General features: G+C 39.6%; 2 protein-coding genes across 7 annotated transcripts in view; both read right to left on the bottom strand.

The window, feature by feature from the left end:
• The window catches only part of LOC133657756 (echinoderm microtubule-associated protein-like 6), a 50520-nt gene extending 49035 nt beyond the window's left edge, over window positions 1-1485 (bottom strand). For all 4 annotated transcript variants that reach the window (XM_062059431.1, XM_062059432.1, XM_062059433.1 and 1 more), the window contains exon 1: window positions 1016-1485. The gene's annotated coding sequence lies outside the window, so the exon portion shown is untranslated. The remainder of the gene's footprint in view (window positions 1-1015) is intronic.
• A 1450-nt stretch (window positions 1486-2935) lies between these two features.
• The window catches only part of LOC133657755 (spectrin beta chain, non-erythrocytic 1-like), a 126143-nt gene continuing 103282 nt past the window's right edge, over window positions 2936-25796 (bottom strand). For all 3 annotated transcript variants that reach the window (XM_062059428.1, XM_062059430.1, XM_062059429.1), the window contains 11 exons: window positions 24598-24684; window positions 19850-20007; window positions 17022-17160; window positions 16791-16875; window positions 16539-16735; window positions 16373-16470; window positions 16240-16294; window positions 9636-9835; window positions 9383-9556; window positions 7245-7287; window positions 2936-4642 (listed from right to left, as the gene is read on the bottom strand). In XM_062059428.1, the coding sequence (XP_061915412.1) occupies window positions 4421-4642; window positions 7245-7287; window positions 9383-9556; window positions 9636-9835; window positions 16240-16294; window positions 16373-16470; window positions 16539-16735; window positions 16791-16875; window positions 17022-17160; window positions 19850-20007; window positions 24598-24684 (1458 nt within the window). In that variant the 3' untranslated portion in view covers window positions 2936-4420. The remainder of the gene's footprint in view (window positions 4643-7244; window positions 7288-9382; window positions 9557-9635; window positions 9836-16239; window positions 16295-16372; window positions 16471-16538; window positions 16736-16790; window positions 16876-17021; window positions 17161-19849; window positions 20008-24597; window positions 24685-25796) is intronic.

The raw sequence follows: 25796 nt of genomic DNA, 5'->3' as shown, positions 1-25796 counted from the left end.
ACGTTGATTTGTTACATTGTATATTTGTATGCTTTATATTTTTTTACGTGACCGTGTTACATTTTCTATTTGTTATGCTCTATATTTGTTATGTTACTGTGTTACATTCTATATTTGTTACACTCTATATTTGTTATGCGCTATAGGTGTTACGTTACTGTGTTACATTTTATGTTTGTCACCCTCTATATTTTTATGCTCTACATTTGTTGTTACTGTGTTACATTTTATATTTGTTACAATAATTTGTTACATTCTATATTTGTTATGCTCTATATTTGTTACTTTACTGTGTTACATTCTACATTTGTTACGCTCTATATTTGTTACATCGATGTGTTACATTCTATATTTGTTACGTTACTGTGTTACATTTTATATTGTTACGCTCTATTGTGTTACGCTACTTTGTTAGATGCTATGTTTGTTACGCTCTATATTTGTTATGTTACTGTGTTACATTCTGTATTTGTTACACTCTTGTCACGTTACGGTGTTACAGTCTACATTTGTGCGTTATGTTACTGTGTTACATACTATATTTGTCACGTTACTGCGTTACACTCTACATTTGTTACGTTGCAGTGTTACATTCCATATTTGTATGCTACGTTCTATATTTGTCATGTTACCGTGTTACATTCTATATTTTTTAGGTTACACTATATTTGTTACGTGACAGTGTTACACTCTTTATGTTACTGTTACATTTTATATTTCTTACGTAACTATGTTATATTATTTTGCTTTATGTTATGTTCTCATTTGTTGTTACATTCTATATTGACGTTTTATACAACATTTGTTGTTATATTCTATATTTGTTTTGTTACATTACATATGTTACCGTGTCAATTTTATATTTGTTATACGTGTTATGTCACATCCTATATTTAGGTTACTTATGTAACTTGCTCTACGTTACATGGTCTACCTGTCAGCATGCATGATCATGTACTTCCATTATTGCTATGATCTTCTTCAGTAGCCAAAAGAGAAGATGAAGTCTTCTTACGTGCAGTCTAGATGTCCTCCATGACGTCCCAGCAAGTCTGAGACAGCGAGAAGAACTTTTGACGGTTGAATTCTTCTCTTTCTTCTCCCGATGGAAGATTTACAATCCGACTCAATCCTGGCCAGCAGCCCGCCTCCTCTCCATCCTCCCCCTCACTCCCACCGCCATCACCTCTGCGGGAAGAACAAGTCATCGACCGTGGATCGATTATAATCGATTATTCAATCCTCATATTCCGGCGCTAAAGAGGAACACAGACGTTTTTAATCCCCGTCCAGCTTCAGATTTGTGCGTCCGGAGGAGACACGGAAGCATCAAAGCACTCGGGAGGAAGATGACACGCAAGAAGGAGACGAGGAGGAGAAGAGCGTCCTCCTGGAAATGATTGACAGATAATTATAATATGCGATATTAATAATAATATGTGACAGATGACCATTGACCGCCGCCTCTCATCACTGATGTTTGGGCTCACTCGCATCCAGGAAACACTATAGGGCGGGTGCGCTGTGTAGTTTCACAATAAAAGCTTCTGTACTCGTAGTGACATTGCTTTCATTCATTTCAGGCACTAAGATACTATAACATTTTATAATGTTATTCATTTCTGCTTTTAAGACATTATTGACTCCAGAAAAGCTGTAGATTATCCTGTCTCGCCCACGATTTAAGAAATTAAAGGTATTATTTTGAAGGCTGAAAAGTAACACTTCCTGTGCAAATGGGCCTGATTTCTCGCCTACCAAATATACCTGCAAAGCATTGTGGGACTTGTAGTATTAATTACTCGTTTGTACTCAACAGTGAACAGACGTCACGACAAACAAATAACGAGGAAAAAAACTACAAATCCCAGCAAGGAAACGTTAATATGACGTCATTTAATGTATATATGAAACAAATCTACAGTAAAGTTAAAAAAAAAAACGTACTAAAAATCGTCTGGCTTTGAATCCTTCATTCACCATTGCATTTTTTTTTAAAACATTGTAATATTTTTTTATTAGTGGCTAATGTATTGGTCATATTTAGGGATGTCCGATAAAGGCTTTTTGCCGATATCCGATATTGTCCAACTCTTAATTACCGATACTGATATCAACCGATACCGATATATACAGTCGTGGAATTAACACATTATTATGCCTAATTTGGACAACCAGGTATGGTGAAGATAAGGTCCTTTTTAAATAAAATAAGATAAATACTGGGGTGAGTTTTCCTTGCCCGTATGTGGGCTCTGTACCGAGGATGTCGTTGTGGCTTGTACAGCCCTTTGAGACACTTGTGATTTAGGGCTATATAAATAAACATTGATTGATTGATTGATAAATAAATTAAAAACATTTTCTTGAATAAAAAAGAAAATAAAACAATATAAAAACAGTTACATATAAACTAGTAATTAATGAAAATGAGTAAAATTAACTGTTAAAGGTTAGTACTATTAGTGGACCAGCAGCACGCACAATCATGTGTGCTTACGGACTGTATCCCTTGTAGACTGTATTGATATATAATGTAGGAACCAGAATATTAATAACAGAAAGAAACAACCCTTTTGTGTGAATGAGTGTGAATGGGGGAGGGAGGTTTATTGGGTTGGTGCACTAATTGTAAGTGTATTTTGTGTTTTTTATGTTGATTTAATAGAAAGAAAAAAAACGATATGGATAATAAAAAAAACAATACCGATAATTTCCGATATTACCAATAATATCGGCCTGCCGATATTATCGGTCATCTCTAGTCATATTGGAATAAATATTTGCATTTCAAAAACGACAATACGTTCAGCAATGTCTTGAGGGTGCCGGCCCAGACAGGAAGTACTGCAGTCAAGCACAGGAAGTGACATCATCACATGCTCAAAACAAACACAAAATGAGGTCAGGATTGTTTTAAAAGCATTTTAATGGCTTTTTTTTGCACAAATGTAACAGACAGAGGGGAGGGGGGAGGGGGGAGGAGGAAGGGGGAGGAGTCTACAGGTGCACGTCCAATCAGCAGTGACCCTCGCGTCCCCGTCACACCCACCCGCCCCCGCCCCCGTCGTGGCTTTATTGATTGTGTGGTTACTATGGTAACAGTGAGCGAGCGCACTACGCTTTGCAAAAACGTCGGAGAGAAAAAGAAAAAAGAAAAAAAAAAGAAAGAAAAAAGGAGAACGTGGTGGAGGTGTGGAAAACAAACGCGCCCAAACAAAGGCTCGCTCTCATTGGCTGTTGAGTTTCCATGCAGAGGAGCTGGGCGTGGTCACCTGTGGACGAACACACCAAGCTACAAAAGCAACCCACGAGCAAGCGAGCGCCGCGCTAGTGTTCTAGGACCTTCTAGCGCGTGAGTGACGAGAAGAAAAGAGGCCGGCGTACATTTGGAAGACATCTTGTCTCCACCAAGCAGTTAGTAGCACTAAGAACACGTGAGATTATTTCTTATACACAACTTTACATACGCCTCTCAGCTCGCCGTCGCCCCCTAGCGCCGCCAAACAGGAAGTAGGCGTCGACTTCCTCCAAGAGGAAGGGGGGGGGGGGCGACCAATCCGAAGGCAGCGTTGGACCAGAAGCCGAGGAAGAGGCGGGGAAAAGGAAAGGCGGGAAAAACCACGACTCTAAGAGACGCTAAGAGAGGAGAGCCTTCAACGTGCACGCCAGACTGGACCTGGTCTACACCGGGACTGGACCTCTGAGCCGGACTGGGCGGTCACTAGGCACAGAGTGGAGACCTATGGCTTGAGCTGGCATGCTGGGACCAGGAAAGACTGGGAGGGACTAGGAGAGACCAGGAAAGACTGGGAGGGACCAGGAAAGACTGGGAGGGAAATGGAGGGACCAAGAGGGACTGGGAGGGACCAGGGTGGACTGGGAGGGACCAGGAAAGACTGGGAGGAACCAGGGTAGACTGGGAGGGACCAGGGTGGATTAGGAGGGACCAGGAAAGACTGGGAGGGACAAGGATGGACTGGGAGGGATTAGGAGGGACAAGTAGGGGCACTAGGAAAGACTCGAAGGGACCAGGATGGACAAAGGGGGACTAGGAAAGACTATAAGGGTCCAGGATGGAGAAAGGGGGACTAGGAAAGACTATAAGGGACCAGGATGGACTAAGGGGGACTAGGAAAGACTGGGAGGGACCAGGATGGACTAAGGGGGACTAGGAAAGACTGGGAGGGACCAGGATGGACTAAGGGGGACTAGGAAAGCGTCCAGATAGTTGCAGGTTGTAAAGTGACTATTATTGAACTTTAATGGAGTGAAGTGTTTAGTTGCTATGGTAACAGCCCTCATGCAACATGTGGTCATGACGAGGGACGTAGCCAATCAGCACCAAGGGAGGAGGAGGAGGACAGGAAGTAGGACAGGAGGGAGGACAGGAAGTAGGAGAGGAAGTAAGGAGGAGCGTTTATTTCTTCTTGCTGAACAAACTGAAGCGTTTCTCTTTGTCTTTCTCTCGCTTGCCGGGGCTCGACTCGGCCGGCGGCGCCGCGGTCGCTGTGGTGACCGAGGCCGGCAGCGTCTGAGCGCGTGCGGCGGGCGCCGGCGTGCTATGGCTGCTGGGCGTCACCTCCGTCTTCTCGCCCAAGATGGCCGCCGAGATGATGGAGATCCACGAGTTCATTTCCTCCTGCAGGACCAGCACACAAGCGTCATGGAGGACATCCTCACATAGAACCTTCTCTGCTCACTTAGAACCTTCTCTGCTAACTTAAAACCTATTCTGCTGACTTAGAACCTACTCTGCTCACTTAGAACCTTCCCTGCTCACCGAGAACCTTTTCTGCTCACTTAGAACCTTCCCTGCTCACCTAGCACCTACTCTGCTCACTTAGCGCCTTCTCTGCTCACCTAGAACCTTCCCTGCTCACGTAGAACCTTCCCTGCTCACTTAGAACCTTCTCTGCTCACTTAGAACATTGCTTATCTAGAACCTCCTCTGCTTACTTAGAACATTGTTTATCTAGAACCTTCTCTGCTCACCTAGACATTATGTTTATCTAGAACCTTCTCTGCTCACGGAGAACTTTCTCTGCTCACTTAGAACATTGTTTGTCTTGAATGTTCTCTGCTCACCTAGCACCTTCTCTGTTCACCTAGAACCTTCTCTGCTCACTTAGAACCTTCTCTGCTCACTTAGAACCTATTCTGCTCACTTAGAACCTACTCTGCTCACTTAGAGCCTACTCTGCTCACTTAGAACATTCCCTGCTCACCGAGAACCTTTTCTGCTCACTTAGAACCTTCCCTGCTCACCTAGCACCTACTCTGCTCACTTAGCGCCTTCTCTGCTCACCTAGAACCTTCCCTGCTCACGTAGAACCTTCCCTGCTCACTTAAAACCTTCTCTGCTCACTTAGAACCTTCTCTGCTCACTTAGAACATTGTTTATCTAGAACCTTCTCTGCTCACCTAGACATTATGTTTATCTAGAACCTTCTCTGCTCACCGAGAACTTTCTCTGCTCACTTAGAACATTGTTTGTCTTGAATGTTCTCTGCTCACCTAGAACCTTCTCTGCTCACCTAGAACCTTCTCTGCTCACTTAGAACCTACTCTGCTCACTTAGAACCTACTCTGCTCACTTAGAACATTCCCTGCTCACCGAGAACCTTTTCTGCTCACTTAGAACCTTCCCTGCTCACCTAGCACCTACTCTGCTCACTTAGCGCCTTCTCTGCTCACCTAGAACCTTCCCTGCTCACCGAGAACTTTCTCTGCTCACTTAGAACATTGTTTGTCTTGAATGTTCTCTGCTCACCTAGAACCTTCCCTGCTCACGTAGAACCTTCCCTGCTCACTTAAAACCTTCTCTGCTCACTTAGAACCTTCTCTGCTCACTTAGAACATTGTTTATCTAGAACCTCCTCTGCTTACTTAGAACATTGTTTATCTAGAACCTTCTCTGCTCACCTAGACATTATGTTTATCTAGAACCTTCTCTGCTCACCGAGAACTTTCTCTGCTCACTTAGAACATTGTTTGTCTTGAATGTTCTCTGCTCACCTAGAACCTTCTCTGCTCACCTAGAATCTTCTCTGCTCACTTAAAACCTTCTCTGCTCACATAGAACCTTCTCTGCTCACCTAGCGCCTTCTCTGCTCACTTAGAACATTGTTTATCTAGGACCTTCTCTGCTCACCTAGACACTATGTTTATCTAGAACCTTCTCTGCTCACTTAGAACATTGTTTATCTAGGACCTTCTCTGCTCACCTAGACATTATGTTTATCTAGAACCTTCTCTGCTTACTTCGAACATTGTTTATCTAGTACCTTCTCTGCTCAACCGAGAACCTTCTATGTTCACTTAAAACATTGTTTATCTTGAACCTTCTGTGCTCACCTAGACATTGTTTATCTAGAACCTTTTCTGCTCACTTAGAACCTTCTCTGCTCACAGAGAACCTTCTCTGCTCACTTAGTACATTTTTTTTTAACTTGAACCTTCTCTTCTCATCTAGAACCTTCTCTGCTTACCTAGTACATTATGTTTATCTACAACATTCTCTGCTCATCTAGAACGTTCCATTTCTCTAGAATTTTTTCTGCTCACCTAGATCGTTATGTTTATCTAGGACCTTCTCTGCTCACCTAGAACATTATGTTTATCTAAAACATCTGGTTTCTCTAGAACCTTCTCTGCTCGCCTAGAACGTTCTGTCTGTCTAGAACATTCTCTGTTCAACTAGAATGCTATGTTTATCTAGAACGAGCATGTTTTCTGCTCACCTAGAATGTCCTTTTATCTAGAACAAGATTGTTCTGTGCCCAACTAGAACCTTCTCTGCTCACCTAGAATGTTCTGTTTGTCTAGAACATTCTCTGTTTATCTAGAAGGAGGATGTTTTCTGCTCACCTAATACATTCTGTGTTTATCTAGAACTCTGTTCTGTGCCCAACTAGAACCTTCTGTGCGTGTAATGTTGCTGCCAGGCCACTAGTTGGTGGTCTTGAGATGAGTCCAAGATTGACAGGAACACGTCAATAGTTCATGTCAGTGTCGTCACGTTGCCATGGAAACAGGCATGCGAGCGTCCTTTGAGAAGAGAGACTACACATTCCAACACATTTTCCTTACATCCTATTCTATTTGTTACTGAGTCTACATCATTCACCCCCGGAACTTTTGTTATTGTTGGAGTTGCGGTCGGACAAGTTTTCAGGGGACACATTTCTGGCCACAGATGTTTGTTAATGATGGACATGAGACATAAGGTGAACGTCACTTACGTCATCTTTGGCTTGGAAGAGATACTCGTTACCGTCAGTGATTCTGTGGACAACAAACACCTCATGACCCCTGCATTCATTCATTCATTCTCATATGTTTATTTACTCATTCTCATACATTCTCATATGTTCACTTATTAATTCTTATATATTAATTCTCATATTTTCATTTACTCATTCTCATACATTCACTCTGTACACTCTCATTCGTCCATTCTCATATGTTCACTTATTTATTCTTATTCGTTCATTCTCATATATTCACTTATTCATTCTCATATGTTCACATATTCATTCTCATATGTTAATTTATTCATTCTCATACGTTCACATATCCATTCTAATAATTGTATTTTCATGTGTTCATTTATTCATTCTCCTATGTTCATTTATTCATTCTCATACTTTTATCCTCATATGTTCATTAATTCATTCTCGTGCATTCATTTTCAGACGTTAATTTTTTGATTCTCACTTTTATTTAGTCATTCTCATACATTCATTCTCATATGTTCACATATTCATTCTCATACTTTTATTCTCATATGTCCATTTATTCATTCTCATGCATTAATTCTCAGATGTTCAATTGTTGATTCTTGTACATTCATTCTCAGATGTTCATTCATACATTCATTCTCATACATTTATTCATTCTCATGCATTCATTTCCATACATTCACTTTTACATTATCATTCATTTTTTCCATACGTTCATTTATTCATTCTCATATATTCATTCAATCTCAAGCATTAATTTTTTCTCATGCATTTATTTCCATACAGTCACTTATTTGTTGTCATTCATTCTTTTCTATACGTTCATTTATTCATTCTCATACATTTATTCAATCTCAATAATTCATTTATTTGCATTTATTCATTCTCATGCATTCCTTCATAAATGTGCATTTACTCATTCAATTATTCATCCTCTTGTATTCCTCCTTATACGTTTATTTTTCCATTCTCATACATTCATTCAATCCGATACATTAATTTGATCTCATGCATTCATGCTCATACATTTACTTTTACTGCATTCATTCTCATACATTCTTTAATTATCCTGCACTCATTCTCATACATTAATTAATTAATTTTCACACATTCGTTTATTCATTCTCATGCAATCATTCTCAAGTGTTCATTATTGATCATACATTCATTATCATACATTTATTTTCATGTAATCTGTCTCATGCATTCCTTCTCACGTGTTCATCTAGTATTTCTCAGATTCATTGCCATACATTCATTCACATGCAATAATTCGGAGATGTTCATTTATTCATTTTCATGCATTCATTCTAATTCCTTAATTCTCATGCATTCATTCTCGTATGTTGATCTATTTATTCTCATACAACCATTCATTCTGTGTTCATTTTTGTGCATTCATTCTCTTGCATTATTTAATTCATTCACTGAGTCTGATACATGCTGTCATTCTCATGCCATCATTCATTCTCTTACATTTATTCGCATGCATTCATTCTCATGTGCTTCTTAAAGCTTGTGCATGCACTCTTTCATTCATGCATTCATTCTCATGCTATCATGCATTCATTCGCATACATTTATCCGCATGCATTCATTCTCATGTGTTTATTTCATCCATGCATTCATTCTCATGCATTATTTAATTCATGCATTGATTCTGATACATGCGCTCATTCTCATGCTATCATTCATTAATTGTCTTCATTTATTCACATGTATTCATTCTCATGTTTCTTAAAGCTTGTCCATGCACTCTTTCATTCATGCATGCATTCGTTCTTATGCTATCATTCATTCATACATTTATCCGCATGCATTCATTCTCATGAGTTTATTTCGTTCATGCATTCATTGTCATGCATTATTTCATTCACGCATTGATTCTGATACATGCACTCATTCTCATGCTACCATTCATTCATACTCTTCATTTATTCACATGCATTTATTCTTAAAGCTTGTCCATGCATTCATCCGCACGCATTCATTCTCCTGTGTTTATTAAAGCTGGTGCATGCATTCATTCTGAAACATGCACTTATTCTCATGCTGTCATTCACTCATGCATTCTCACACATGTATCCACATGCGTTCCTTCTCATTCATGCATTCATTCTTTGGCGTGTGCGACTGACTTGAGTTTGAAGACGTGTTTCTTCTTCTTGTAGCCAAGCGCCACCTCGCAGACGGCGTCCTGGAGGCTGACGGGGATCTCGCTGTGGTACGGCACGCCCTGACTGGCGCTCTTCTGGTCCTTGTAGAAGCCCATCTCTCGCTGGTTGATCACGCAGTAGACGTGATGCCACGACCTGCCACACGTTACATACATATGTACATTATACACATACGTATGTACATACATATATACAAGATGTCTAGCAGCCTTACCTGCTAGACGCCTTCTTGTTATGCCCCTCCCACTCGTGCTTGCGGTGCAGGAAGCCCTCCAGCTGCGACGCCGGCCCCTCTTGCTGACTCTTGGCCGGCAGGGTCGCCGCCAGGCTGGCCTTGCCCCCGCGAGACGCCCCGGGGGAACCCGTGGGGCTGGGCTCCGACACGCCGTTCACCACGTCGCCGCCTTCGCCGTCCTGGAAAGACAGCGGAGTCAGACGCGGGTGGGCGGAGTCACAGGCCGCCGGTCACTTTTAGGGTCACTGAGGGCAGCGGCATGCAGAGCGCAGAAGCGTTGTCGTGGAAACGCCGGCAAACATCAACACCAAGATGCGCAAAGCTGGAGGCGTGGAACCTTCTAGAAAGGTGACGTTTCCCGTCCCACACCCTGAAACTTCTCAGAAGACATCCTTCTGCCACGCTCCTCATGACGCCCACACAACCAGCACAGGAGAGACGGACATAGTGGGCAGGAGGAGGAGAGGGATGGAACAGGAGGAGGAGAACGAGGAGAGGAATGGAACAGGAGGAGGAGAACGAGGAGAGGAATGGAACAGGAGGAGGAGAACGAGGAGAGGAATGGAACAGGAGGAGGAGAGGAATGGAACAGGAGGAGGAGAGGAATGGAACAGGAGGAGAAGTAAAAGAAGGAGACAAGGAAAAAACAGAAAGAGAAAGGGGAGAAAAGGAAGAAGTAAAATCAGTGAAAGAAGAAGTGGAAGGAGTAAAAGAAAAAGAAGAAAAGAGAGAAAAATAAGTCAAAGGAGAAAAAGAAAAAAGTAGAAAAGGGAGGTGGAAAAGAAGGGGAAGGAGGAGGAAAAGAAGGAGGAGGGGGAAAAGAAGGATACATAAATAAACAAAAGGAGGAGTAAAAGGAGAAAAACGAGGAGTAAAAGAAGGAGTACAAGAAGGAGAAAAGGAGGAGTAAAAGAAGGGGAAGGAAGAGGGAAAGAAGAGTAAAAGAAGGAAAAAATGGTGGCGTAAATGAAGGAGAAAAAGAAGGAGTAAAATAAGGAAAAAAAGACGGAGTAAAAGGAGTACAAAAGGAGTAAAAGAAAAAGTCGGAGGAGAAAAAGAATGAATAAAAAGGAGTAAGAGTAAAAGGAGGACAAAAATAATGAGTACAAGAAGGAGCAAAAACAAGAGAAAGAGGAGTAAAGGAAGAGTAAAAGAAGGAGAAAAATGTACGAGGAGTAAAAGCGGGAGAAAAAGGAGGAGTAATAGAAGGAGCAAAAGGAGAAAAAGGAGTAAAGGAAAGAGAAAAGGGAGTAAAAGGAGTAAAAGAAGGAAAAAGAGAAAGAGAAAAAGGAGTGAAAGAAGGAGTACAAAATGAGTGAAAGAAGGAGAAAGATAAGGAGTAAAAGGAGGACTAAAAGAAAGAAAAGGAGGAGAAAAATTAGTAAAATAAGTAGAAAGAGAAGCAGTAAAAGGAGTAAAAACAGGAGAAAGGAGTAAAGTAAGAGTAAAAGGAGGAGAAAAAAGTAAGAGTAAAAAGGAGGAGTAATAGGAGCAAAAGGAGAAAAAGGAGTAAAAGAAAGAGAAAAGGGAGTAAAAGGAGCAAAAGGAGTAAAAGAAGGAAAAAGAGAAAGAGAAAAAGGAGTGAAAGAAGGAGTAAAAAATGAGTAAAAGAAGGAGAAAGATAAGGAGTAAAAGGAGGACTAAAAGAAAGAAAAGGAGGATAAAAATTAGTAAAAGAAGGAGAAAGAGAAGCAGTAAAAGGAGTAAAAGGAGGAGTAAAAGAAGGAGTAAAAACAGGAGAAAGGGGTAAAAGAAGAGTAAAAGAAGGAGAAAAAAGCAAGAGTAAAAAGGAGGAGTAAGAGGAGAAAAAGAAGGAGAAAGGGGAGTAAAAGGAGTAAAAAGGGAGTGAAAGAAGGAAAAAGAGAAAGAGAAAAAGGAGTAAAAGAAGGAGTAAAAAATGGAAAAAAAGAAGGAGAAAGGGAAGGAGTAGAAGAAGGAGAACGAGAAGCAGTAAAAGGAGTAAACGAAAGAGTAAAAGAAGCAGTAAAAGGAGGAGTAAAAGTGGGAGGAGTCAAAGAGAAGTCCATGCAGTGCTGCCATGCCAGCAGCAGATGTCAAACAATGTTGTGTTGCAAAGATGGCAGTGTGGTTATTGTCCAAGAAGAAACTGATAACACACCACGCCCACGCCAAGCGATGCTTATTACCACGGTAACGAACTCTTGGTGGGCCGGACCAGGGAGGGAGGCGGAGTCAATCCTGATGGGACCTGAGAGCTTTAATGTGGACCAACGTGGAACCATCCAAAGTGGACCAACTTTGAATTGTCCTTCATCGTTACTTTTATTCATATTCATATCATGATGAGGTCACTACTTGTGTGTGTGTGTGTGCAAGTGTGTGTGTTTTTATTTGAGAGACCACAAACTTGTAGAACAGGAGCCCACTCACAAAAGTACTTTTGCTTTCTCTTTAACTTTCAAGGCTTAAATCTCTACATCAACTTAAGATCAATCTGTCAATTATAACTTTTAATACTTTTTTAATTGATTTTTTTAATGCTTTTTTAGTTTTGTGCCTTTTTTGTCATAGAAAACTTTGATTTTTAAAGGCAAACACAGAAAATATGCAATATAAAAATATAAATATAAAATATTTTCAAGTGGAATATTTAATTTGAAGTAATTAGAGCCAATAATCAATAATACATGACATTTATTTTAATTCATAATTTTTTTACCCACGTTTTAAAAAAATGGTAGAGTCAACGTTGCAACTTTCTCTCGTTACATTTCAGCTGTGAGCACTTTTTTAAATGTTTTTTATTATTATTTTGGACTCATTGTTTTAAAAGGCCGTACTTTGGACACCCCTGTTGGGGATCCGTGATTCACACTCACTGAAAAAAGTGTGATACAACTTGATTTTTTTACTTAAACGATGGATGATGATGATGATAACAACAACAACAACAATAATAATAATAATAATAATGATGATGTCATGTTGATGCAGACAGGAAACAAATAATCATTATGTATTTTGTAGGATAAATTCAATTAAAAAATCATAATGACAGAAACATAACACACGTACACACACACATGTACATGTACGTACACACACACACACGTACACGATCGTACACACATGTACACACACACACACACACACACATATACACACACACACGTACACACACACACACAGATGTGCAGGAGACTGTGGTACTGACAGGTTTATTGTTAGTTGGTGGAGGTGAGGTGTGAACATGCAAACAAGAAAGGAACACTGAAACAATAAAACAATAATAAAGTACACATGGACATAAAATACATGAATTATGAAGACGATAATGTTTGTCGACAATATCACGTGAGCATGGACCGGAATTTCATCTCAGATCAATTCCTGCCAAGATGTTTTTGTCTTTGATTGGCGCTGAGAAGGATTAAAGATTGATTTTCTGCTAAAGATGCTAAGGTGTTGATGTTTCACATAGTGAGTTTGTAGAACATGCTATGGTGTTGATGTTCCACAGAGTGAAGTTGTAGAAGATGCGAAGATGTTGATGTTCCAAAGAGTGAGCTTGTAGAAGATGCTAAGGTGTTGATGTTGCAAAGAGTGAGTTTGTAGAAGATGCTAAGGTGTTGATGTTCCAAAGAGTGAGCTTGTAAAAGATGCTAAGGTGTTGATGTTCCAAAGAGTGAGTTTGTAAAAGATGCTAAGATGTTGATGTTCCAAAGAGTGAGTTTGTAGAAGATGCTAAGGTGTTGATGTTCCACAAAGTGAGTTTGTAGAAGATGCTAAGGTGTCACGTGTTGATGTTCCACAGAGTGAGTTTGTAGAAAATGCTAAGGTGTTGATGTTCCACAGAGTGAGTTTGTAGAAGATGCTAAGGTGTTGATGTTCCACAGAGTGAGTTTGTAGAAGATGCTATGGTGTTGATGTTCCACAGAGTGAGTGTGTAGAAGATGCTAAGGTGTTGATGTTCCAAAGAGTGAGCTTGTAGAAGATGCTATGGTGTTGATGTTCCAAAGAGTGAGTTTGTAGAAGATGCTAAGGTGTTGATGTTCCAAAGAGTGAGTCAGTAGAAGATGCTAAGGTGTTGATGTTCCACAGAGTGAGTTTGTAGAAGATGCTAAGGTGTTGATGTTCCAAAGAGTGAGTTTGTAGAAGATGCTAAGGTGTTGATGTTCCAAAGAGTGAGTTTGTAGAAGATGCTAAGGTGTTGATGTTCCACAGAGTGAGTTTGTAGAAGATGCTAAGGTGTTGATGTTCCACAGAGTGAGTCTGTAGAAGATGCTAAGGTGTCACGTGTTGATGTTCCACAGAGTGAGTTTGTAGAAAATGCTAAGGTGTTGATGTTCCACAGAGTGAGTTTGTAGAAGATGCTAAGGTGTTGATGTTCCACAGAGTGAGTTTGTATAAGATGCTAAGGCGTTGATGTTCCACAGAGTGAGTTTGTAGAAGATGCTAAAGATGCTAAGGTATCACGTGTTGATGTTCCACAGAGTGAGTTTGTAGAGGAGGACATAAACCAACAGAGACATTAAGATCTGAGTGGACAGCAAGATGGGGGGGTCGGCCTGCGGGGTGGAGGTAAGAAGGAAGGAAGGAAGGAAGGAAGGAAAATAAAAATGAGGGGAGGAATGTGTGTGTGTGTGTGTGTGTGTGTGTGTGTGTGTGTTTGTTTTAGACACGTCTTAACAAATATCCTAATAACATAATAACATAATAATATTAAGAGCTAAAAACCCTGATGAGTTCAAGTGTAGCACCCTCTTATGTAATACATCAATCATATCAAGTCATGTATGTAATAAATCAATCATATCTAGTCATGTATGTAATAAATCAATCATATCAAGTCATGTATGTAATAAATCAATCATATCAAGTCATGTATGTAATAAATCAATCATATCTAGTCATGTATGTAATAAATCAATCATATCAAGTCATGTATGTAATAAATCAATCATATCAAGTCATGTATGTAATAAATCAATCATATCAAGTCATGTATGTAATAAATCAATCATATTAAAGTATGTAAGTATGAAGATGTTCAAAGTCCTGATACATATTAATGAGGCTCTATAGTCTTTGTAAACATGTATGAAGTGTTTATGAATATCAATGAGGATGTATTAAGCATTTATGAATATGCATGAGGATGAACAAGTGTTTACAATTGTGTATAAAGTGTTTAAGACTATGTATTAAGTGTTTATGAATCTGCATGAGGATGTATGAAGTGTTTATAAATATGCATGAGGATGTATGAAGTTTTTATAAATACGCATGAGGATGTATGAAGTGTTTATAAATATGCATGAGGATGCAGTGAGTGTTTAATGAATATGCATGAAGATGTATGAAGTGTTTATAAATATGCATGAGGATGTATGAAGTGTTTATAAATAGACATGAGGATGTATGAAGTGTTTATAAATAGACATGAGGATGTATGAAGTGTTTATAAATACGCATGAGGATGTATGAAGTGTTTTATGAATATGCATGAGGATGTATGAAGTGTTTATAAATACGCATGAGGATGTACGAAGTGTTTATGAATATGCATGAGGATGCAGTGAGTGTTTAATGAATATGCATGAAGATGTATGAAGTGTTTATAAATATGCATGAGGATGTATGAAGTGTTTATGGATATGCATGAGGATGTATGAAGTGTTTATAAATATGCATGAGGATGTATGAAGTGTTTATAAATACGCATGAGGATTTATGAAGTGTTTATGACTATGCATGAGGATGTATGAAGTGTTTATAAATACGCATGAGGATGTACGAAGTGTTTATGAATATGCATGAGGATGCAGTGAGTGTTTAATGAATATGCATGAAGATGTATGAAGTGTTTATAAATATGCATGAGGATGTATGAAGTGTTTATAGATATGCATGAGGATGTATGAAGTGTTTATAAATATGCATGAGGATGTATGAAGTGTTTATAAATATGCGTGAGGGTGTATGAAGTGTTTATAAATACGCGTGAGGATGTACGAAGTGTTTATGAATATGCATGAGGATGTATGAAGTGTTTATGAATATGCATGAGGATGCAGTGAGTGTTTATGAATATGCATGAGGATGCGGTGCATGTTTATGAATATGCATAAGGATGCAGTGCATGTTTATGAATATGCATGAGGATGCAGTGCGTGTTTATGAATATGCATGAGGATGCAGTGCGTGTTTATGAATATGCATGAGGATGCAGTGCGTGTTTATGAATATGCATGAGGATGCAGTGCATGTTTATGAATATGCATGAGGATGCAGTGCGTGTTTATGAATAGGCATGAGGATGCAGTGAGTGTTTATGAATATGCATGCGGATGCAGTGAGTGTTTATGAATATGCATGAGGATGCAGTGCGTGTTTATGAATATGCATGAGGATGCAGTGAGTGCTTATGAATATGCATGAGGATGTGAAGGTGCTCATAAGAACCTATGAGGATGCATGAAGTGTTTATAAATACTTATGAGGATGTGCAGGTGTTCATAAGAAGTGAAGGTGTGTATGAGAGAGAGAATCAGGGCGTGGCGTCCCTGCGTCCCTGCAGGGTGTTGCTGTATTTCTGGTAGGCGTGCGAGCGGTAACTAACCCTGGGAGAGTCCTGCTCAGACGCCAGCCCGTTGTGACTCGGCTGCTCCCCCTCTCTGCAGACACACAAAGTGCACCATGAAGGCGAGCGACGACAACGCCCAGTCGGCACCTTCGCCGAGTCCGACACTCACCGGTGCTGCGTGGCGTCCTGAGAAGGCGGAGCCTCAGCGGGGGGTTGGTTCTTCCTCTCTTCCTCTTCTTGCGTTCTTCGCACTTCCAACAACTCCATCTGAACACAAAGGCATCACGTCTTGCTACTTCCTGTCTGCGTGCGTGCGTGCGTGCGAGGGGCCTCACCGTGGTCAACCTCTCCAGCGCCGCAAAGCGTTCCTCCCAGGTGGCGGCGGACTTCTCGAAGGCCTCGTGGCGCTTGATGAGCTTCTCCACCTCGTCCACGTTCTGTCCCATCTCGCGGCTGGACAAGTACGACTCCTGGCCCAGCAGCCACGCCTCGGCCACGCCCGCGTCCCGCGAGAATTGGTGCACCTCCAAGACTGGGAGCACGCCGTGTCAACGCGCGTCACACTCACCCGGCGTGCTGAGACTTACCCAGCCTAAGCCACTCCCATCGGTCCTCCCACTTGTCAATCATATCTTTCCTCTTGTCCGTCAACTGCAGCAACTTTTCTTTGATCTGAGACAGGAAGACACGTGTGTGACATTCAGGACAACTAGAGTGCCGCCTAGACGGGCTGCGGCTGTCAGCAAGTAAGTGTTTGAGCTTCATCTGGCAGGTTTTGTCCACTCCATGTTCCTGTTCCTGTTTCTGTTCCTGCTCACCTCCTCAGACGCGTAGTGCTTCCTGGCCAGGAGGGACTTGCCCAACTCGATGCAGGAAGTGAAGCTGTCGTTGCGGGCGTCGATCTCCGCCTTGATGCCCTGGTGGTTGTTCATCAGCAGCTCCACCGACGACACGTCCCTGCACCACACACACAAAGTTACACCACACGCACAAAGTTACACTACTTGCACAAAGTTACACTACTTGTAAAAAAAGTTACAAAACCTGTAAAAAAGTTACACAACTTGGAAAAAAAATTACACTACTTGCACAAAGTTACACTACTTGTAAAAAAAGTTACAAAACCTGTAAAAAAGTTACACAACTTGTAAAAAAAATTACACAACTTGTAAAAAAAATTACACTACTTGCACAAAATTACACTACTTGCACAAAGTTACACTACTTGTAAAAGTTACACTACTTGCACAAAGATACACAACTTGTAAAAAGTTACACAACTTGTAAAAAGTTACACAACTTGTAAAAACGTTACACAACTTGTGAAAAAGGTACACAACTTGTAAAAAAGTTACACTACCTGCACAATGTTACACGACTTGTAAAAAAGGTACACAACTTGTAAAAGTTACACAACTTGTAAAAAAGTTACACAACTTGCAAAAAGTTACACAACTAGTAAAACAGTTACACAACTAGCAAAAAAGTTACACAACTAGTAAAAAAGTTACACAACTAGTAAAAAAAGTTACACAACTAGTACAACTGTTACACAACTAGTAAAAAAGTTACACTACTTGTAAAAAAGTTACACTATTTGTAAAAAAAAGTTACACTACTTGTAAAAAGTTACACTACTTGTACAAAAGTTACACAACTTGTAAAAAAGTTACACAACTTGTAAAAAAAGTTACACAACTTGTAAAAAAAAGTTACAGAACTCGCACAAAGTTATACTACTTGTAAAAAAGTTACACAACTTGTAAAAAAGTTACACAACTTGTAAAAAGTTACACAACTTGTAAAAAGTTACACATGTATAGAAGTTACACAATTTGCACAAAGTTACGCAACCAGTAACACAGTTACACAACTAGTAAACAATTACACAACTAGTAAAAAAGTTACACTACTTGCAAAAAATTTACACTACTTGCACAAAGATACACAACTTGTAAAAACATTACACAACTTGTGAAAAAGGTACACAACGTGTAAAAAAGTTACACTATCTGCACAAAGTTACACGACTTGTAAAAAAGTTACACGACTTGCATAAAGTTACACAACTTGCATTAAGTTACACAACTTGCATTAAGTTACACAACTTGCCCAATGTTACACTACTTGCACAAAGTTACACTTCTTGCACAAAGTTACACTACTTCCACAAAGTTACACTACTTGTAGAAAAGGTACACTACTTGTAAAAAAGTTACACAACTTGTAGAAAAAGTTACACAACTTGTAAAAAAAAGTTACAGAACTCATACAAAGTTACACTACTTGTAAAAAAGTTACACAACTTGTAAAAAGTTACACACCTTGTAAAAAATTTACACAACTTGCACAGTTACACAACTTGCACAAAGTTACACAACTAGTAAAAAAGTTATACAACTAGTAAACAAGTTACACAATTTGTAAAAAGTTACACAACTTGTAAAAGTTACACTACTTGCAAAGTTACACAACTTGTAAAAAGTAACACACCTTGTAAAAAGTAACACACCTTGTAAAAAAGTTACACAACTTGCACAAAGTTACACAACTAGTAAAACAGTTACACAACTAGTAAACAAGTTACACAACTAGTAAAAAAGTTACACTACTTGCAAAGTTACACTACTTGCAAAGTTACACTACTTGCACAAAGTTACACAACTTACACAAAGTTAAACTTGTAAAAACGTTACACTACTTGTAAAAACGTTACACAACTTGTAAAAAAGGTACACAACTTGTAAAAAAAAAAGGTACATCACATGCACAAAGTTAATAGCACAATGCTGGAGGGAGGACAAGATGAAAAAGGAAGAGAAAAGAGGAAAAAGAAGGTAAAATAAAAGGAGGAAGAGGAGGAGAAGGACGAGAAGTAGAGGGTAAAGGAGGAGGAGAAAAGACAAAGAAGAAGATGAAGATGAAGATAGTAAAGCAGAAAAAGGAAGAGGGAAAAAGGTGGAAGAAAAGAAGTAGAAGAAAAAATAAGAAGGCAAAGTAGAAGAGGGAGAAGAAGAACGATAAGGAAAAGGAAAAGATGAAGTAGATGAATTACAAGAAAAAGAAAGAGAAGAAGGATAAGAGGATGAGGAAGGAGAATAGAGAAAAGAAGGAGAAGAACAACAAGAAGAAGAAAAAGAAAAAGAAGGAGAAGAAGAAAAAGAAGGAGAAGAAGAAAAAGAAGGAGAAGAAGAAAGAAGAATGAACAGAAGGAAAATAAGGAAAAGGAGGAGAAGGAGAAGGAGAAGGAAAATAATAAGAAAAAGAAGATGAAGAAGAAGAAGGACAATGAGAAGAAATGGAAGAAGAAGGAGAAGGATAAGAAAGAAGAGGAGAAGAAGGAGGAGAATAAAAGAAGAAGAGGATGGAGAATAAGAAGAAGAAAGAGAAGGAGGAAAAGAAGAAGAAGAAGAAGGAAAAAAAGGAGAAGAAGAAAAGAAGAACAAGAAGAAGAAAAAGAACAAGAAGGAGAAAGAGAAGAAAAAGAAGAGGATGGAGCAGAAAAAGGAGCAGAAGAAGAAGGAGAAGAAGAAGAAGGAGGAGGAAAAAAAGAATGAAAAATAAAAAGAAGGAGGAGAAGGGGAAGAAGAAAGAGAAGGAGAAAAAGAGGGAGTAAAAGAAGAAGAAGAATGAAGAAGAAAATTACCGTGGTTTCTCCTGAGCCTCGATGAGTCTGATGACATCCTCCATCCACAACATCAAGTCTCGCACCATACTGAAGAAACGGAACTTGTCTCCTGTGTCTACTAGCTTTCCACGACGGCCTTCTACTGCTTCTAGAAGGTTCTTCCAGGCCTCCAGAACCTGAATCACACACACACACACACACACACACACACACACACACACACACACACACACACACACACACACACACACACACACACACACACACACACACACACACACACACACACACACACACACAGTGCATTGGTTTATTTGGAGTTTCTCCGAGATTGTCAATCAGGCAATGGGGGCGTGGTTAGGGGGCGTGGTCATCATGACATCATCCTACAATTTGCATATTTTGCTATAAAGCATGTATTTTCTTTAAACCATCGGTCGAGAAATGTTAACGTAGTAACACTTTGTAATTGAAAATTGGTATTTCGGAATTCCTGGAACTTCAGGAAAAATGGGAATTAAAAAAAAAAAAAATTAAGTACCTTTGATGTCTCAACTATGTGCAATGTTTTGATGGTGGAATGGTTGGAATTGGTGATAAAACCCTGTAAAACGACAGGCTGAAAGAAAAAAGGATGGAAATGGGGCTTTGGAAAACCGGGTATGCTGAGAATTCCTGGAATTTTTTTTAACTTGGAATACGGAAGTTTGAATGTCCCGGGTGAGTGGAGTGTGTGGATGTTGGAACGGTCTAAATCGGATATGAAATGTGGGATACGAAGAGGTTTGTATATTGCCTATTTATGTGCAATGGGTACAAACATCCTGGTAATTCCGGGTAATAGAGGAAAGATCAAAACCAGGAAACATTGAGTGTCCAGGAAGAGTGGAGTGTGTGGATGGTGGAATGGTTCAAATCAGGTGAAAAATGTAGGCTATGTAGAACTTTGAAAACGTCAGTTGATTTGAATAGGAATGTCCTGGAAATTTGGAATTTCAGGAAAACCGTGAATTAAAAAAAAAATACAGATAATATCAAAATTGTCTCTCGATGATATGAATGGTTTGGTGTTGGAATTTTTTGAATCGGTCGAGAAATGTTAACGTAGTAACACTTTGAGAATTGGTATTTCGGAATTCCTGGAACTTCAAGAAAAACGGGAATTTAAAAAAACAAAAAACTAGGTCCCTTTAATGTTTCAACTATGTGCAATGTTTTGATGGTGGAAAGGTCTAAAAAAAAAAAAAAAAAAAAGGACAGGCCGAAAGAAAAAAGGATGGAATTAGGGCTTTGGAAAACCAGGAATTCTGGGAATTCCTGGAATTTTTTTGAACTTGGAAAATGGACGTTTGAATGTCCCGGGTGAGTGGAGTGTGTGGATGTTGGAATAGTTCAAATCGGTTGTTGAAAGTGGGAATTGTGCAAGTTAGAAAATCGGCCCGTTCATTTTTAACGGGAAAAATGTCCCAGGTAACCTGGAATTCCTGGTAATCTGGGATATTTGGGAAGATCAAAACACGTTTCCTCTCAGTTCCGAACGTTGGAAATCTTGAACGTGTCTGATCGGATTCAAATGAGTGGCGCTGAAAGCCGGCAAAGTTTGTTGGAAGTGGAAGAATAAGATGATTTATTGGTGTAGAAGCTTACATGTGCGAAATTGACACAATAAAAGTTAAAAATAGCGTCAGACTTTGTGTGACTTCTTCTGATGTATTATATTGCTTGCATTAGTTTTCACGTGAAAAAAAATCCTGGTAATTCCGGGTAATACAGGAAAGATCAAAACCAGGAAAGGTTGAGTGTCCAGGAAGAGTGGAGTGTGTGGATGGTGGAATGGTTCTAATCAGGTGACAAATGTAGGCTATGTAGAACTTTGAAAATGTCCGTTGATTTGAATAGGAATGTCCTGGAAATATGGGAATTTCAGGAAAACCGGGAATTAAAAAAAATATACAGATAATATCAAAATGTTTTGAATCGGTCGAGAAATGTTAACGTAGTAACACTTTGTAATGGAGAATTGGTATTTCGGAATTCCTGGAACTTCAGGAAAAACGGGAATTTTTACAAAAAAAAACTAGGTCCCTTTGATGTCTCAACTATGTGCAATGTTTTGATGGTGGAATGGTCTAAAAAAAACAAACATAAAAGGACAGGCCGGAAAAAAAAAGGATGGAATTAGGGCTTTGGAAAACCGGGAATTCCTGGAATTTTTTTTAACTTGGAAAATGGATGTTTGAATGTCCCGGGTGAGTGGAGTGTGTGGATGTTGGAATAGTTTGAATCGGTTGTTGAAAGTGGGAATTGTGCAATTTAGAAAATCGGCCCGTTCATTTTTAACGGGAAAAATGTGCCAGCAAACCTGGAATTCCTGGTAATCTGGGATATTTGGGAAGATTAAAACCTGTTTGCTCTCGGCTCCGAACGTTGGAAATCTTGAGCGTGTCTGATCGGATTAAAATGAGTGGCGCTGAAATTTGTTGGAAGTGGAATAATAAGAGATGATTTATTGGTGTAGAATCTTACATGTGCGAAATGTACACAATAAAAGTTAAAAATAGCGTCAGACTTTGTGTGAATATTTTTCACGTAAAAAAAGTAATATTTTAAAGGTGTGGCGGCTTTTATTTTGCCGTGGTGGTGCGTCACCATCAATGGTGTCTGGACCGGTAGGGGAAGGTGATGAATCACGATGGCCACGCCCTCTTCTCGAGCACCAAACGTGTGATCAAAAGAAGTCGGCGTGGAAGTACGGAGAAGATGAAGATGATGCAATCGTTTGTCCTGAAGATGATGTCATGGTGATGAGTCGCACCAGGAAGTGTTTGAAGAAGAAGGCGGCACACATGAAGCAGCGCTCCATGCTCAAGTTTGACCTTCTAAAAAACGGACTCTAACCGGCTTAAAGCAAAGTGGACTTGCAAACTACAGGAAGCGCTTGTTTTTACCTGCCGGAGGGGGGGCGGGGCTTGGTGTGTTTAGTCCAATCAGAGAGCGGTCCAAGATAAAAACAATGAGCTGGTTTGCAAAGGAGCAAGCTGAAGCTCGGGGTACAAGACGACTAAAATGTCAGATTTTAGTGTTGGGGGACAGGCTGGTGCAGAGAGAAACAATAAGACGGGAGGAATCAAAGTCTATCGTAGCCTAGAGATTTAAGTCTCACCTCCACCTCGCGCTTCTGCAAGGACAGGCAAGGAAAGATGGAGCACACCTTCATCATCAACATCATCATCAACACTACTTCCACAAAAGCAAAAAAAAAACTTCACTTCTCTCACTTTCTTCTTAGGATTTGTTGACCTTGGACTTGAACATCAGACCATATAGAGATCTTGGCAGTTTTAAAAAAACCTTAGACAGTGCATACCCTCAAAGCCGCTACTTTTCCCCCCTACGCTTTGAGCCCCGCGGCTTAAAAGTGCAGCTAATTTATGGATTTTTCTTTCGCTGACGACCATAAAGCAAATAGTAAAAAAAACCAAAAAAAAAAAACCAAGCAAATACACTGAAAAGGTGTGTTATTGTTGATTATTGTTCGCTTCTGTTTAAGACTGAGCTTTAAACCGGAAGTACAAGTGCTGTTCAGTTGTCCATAGCGTTTATACTCGTATGGATTTTTTCACTCATCACTCCGAGTAACGTTTGTAAGTTTTACAATATAACTAAAACATTTCTTACTTACTAAAGCGTCCCATGTGTGATGTCTGTAGGAGTGTTTTCATGCATATTTGTACGTGCTATCGTAGTGTAATCAAGCGAGCGTAATTAGCATTAGCTAATACGCTAACAGGTTTACGAGTGTCTGTGTTAGTGTTATTGACTTACAACGGCATTCTTCTTGTGTTGTGTCAGTTTCGCAAATTCCTCAAAACGTCACCGTGGAGTTATTGAGTCTGCCTGACTTCTGTTTTGTTTGATCAGCCGTTTTACTGCTGTGTTACACAAACCGTTTGGAAACAATTAAGGTATGTGAATAAACATTTACAAAATACTTCTGTGTAAATAACTCATGTCACAACATGTATATATACATATATATATACAGTATATATACATATATATATATATGTATGTATATATATATATATTTTTTTATATATATATATATGGCTTATAGTCCGGTGCGGCTTATATAGGGAAACGATGTTTTTCTTCTCAAATTTAGTGGGTGTTGCTATATACTGTTGTGCTCTTTAGTCCTGAAAATACGGTATACTTAAAGACAAATCTTTCTGCTATTATTAATTATTAGTATCAATTTTATCAATATTTTTTATCCTTACATTATCCATTTTTGTGTTTCTTTTATTTCTACAATGTGCCAAAGAGGAGTGCCCTTCCCATTTCCCGGTACCTGGGACCAACTGTGGTACTTTAGTGTGTGTTCATGTGTTATAATAAATGTTTAATAATAAAATATATTTTCTGAAATCAACAATGAGCTGTCATTCCACTCTGTGTTGCCGTAGTCAGGAGGTACTTTTTGCCGTTAAGTTGATTGTGCCAGTCTTGATTTCTGTTGCGCCCTACAAAGTGTTTTACTGTAAGTATTGAAATTATTACACACCAGCTGTTGTTGTTCATCGTAGTGGTACAGAATACCATGGTCATTAATGATCAGACGGGATGTCTCGCAAACTGAAGCTGTTAGCCGTGTGTGTGTGTGTGTGTGTGTGTGTGAGTGTGTGTGTGTGTGAGTGTGTGTGTGTGTGTGTGTGTGAGTGTGTGTGTGTGTGAGTGTGTGTGTGTGTGAGAGTGGATCTCACCTCTCCTTCTCTCTTCTGGATGTCGTCAGCCTTATCTCCAGCGTAGGCAGACTGCAGGCGGACTGCATCTTCTTGAAGCTGTCGCACCTGGAACGAGTCGAATAGAAGGAGGTAGTCGTCAATTTTGGCTGATGCTAAGCTAAGCTAACATGACACAGATATTGTTGGATTTAAGTAGCAGCGAAAAAAGCTCCGCAAAATTTTTTTTTTCTACTGAGGGCTGGGGCCATTTTGGTAGTTTTCATTTTCAAAACCAGTAGAGTAGATATAATTGTTTCTATGAATTAGAATACCAAAGCCAAAGCGACAAGATAGAATCGAGTAACAACAAAAAAAAGTGTCAGCTCTTTTCTCGTCAGTTCTCCGCCGTTGTTGATGTGCATTTGACGTTTTTGAAGGTTTATTATTGTCGCAAGATGGCTGTGGAAGTTCAGGATTTTTGTGATTTTGTTGGTGAGAGGGCACTGTAGTGACTTCAGTGTGTTGGCAGAGCAGATGGTTGTTGCGGTTTTGACTTTTTTATGACACAGACAGTTGATCAAACATCTCCTTGTAGGGCTGGGCGATATATCGATATACTCGATACATCCCGGGTTTGTCTCTGTGCGATATAGAGAATGACTATATCGTGATATTCGAGTATACGTTCTCACGCAGTTGCTTTTAGCTGCAAGCATTACACTACAGGCTCTTTTCACTCCTTCTTGTCTCTCCTTCTCACAGAGACATAAAACAAGCGCACCTTGTATACACTACCGTTCAAAATTTTGGGGTCACATTGAAATGTCCTTATTTTTGAAGGAAAAGCACTGTACTTTTCAATGACGCAAACTTTAAACTAGTCTTAACTTCTAAGAAATACACTCTATACATTGCTAAAGTGGTAAATGACTATTCTAGCTGCAAATGTCTGGTTTTTGGTGCAATATCTACATAGGTGTATAGAGGCCCATTTCCAGCAACTATCACTCCAGTGTTCTAATGGTACAATGTGTTTGCTCATTGGCTCAGAAGGCTAATTGATGATTAGAAAACCCTTGTGCAATCATGTTCACACATCTGAAAACAGTTTAGCCCGTTACAGAAGCTACAAAACTGACCTTCCTTTGAGCAGATTGAGTTTCTGGAGCATCACATTTGTGGGGTCAATTAAACGCTCAAAATGGCCAGAAAAAGAGAACTTTCATCTGAAACTCGAC

This window comes from Entelurus aequoreus, linkage group LG09 (genome assembly GCF_033978785.1).
Source record: "Entelurus aequoreus isolate RoL-2023_Sb linkage group LG09, RoL_Eaeq_v1.1, whole genome shotgun sequence".
NCBI classification, from domain to species: Eukaryota; Metazoa; Chordata; class Actinopteri; order Syngnathiformes; family Syngnathidae; genus Entelurus; species Entelurus aequoreus.
Note: the sequence above shows the minus strand (reverse complement) of the source record. Positions and strands in the feature narration are given on the sequence as shown.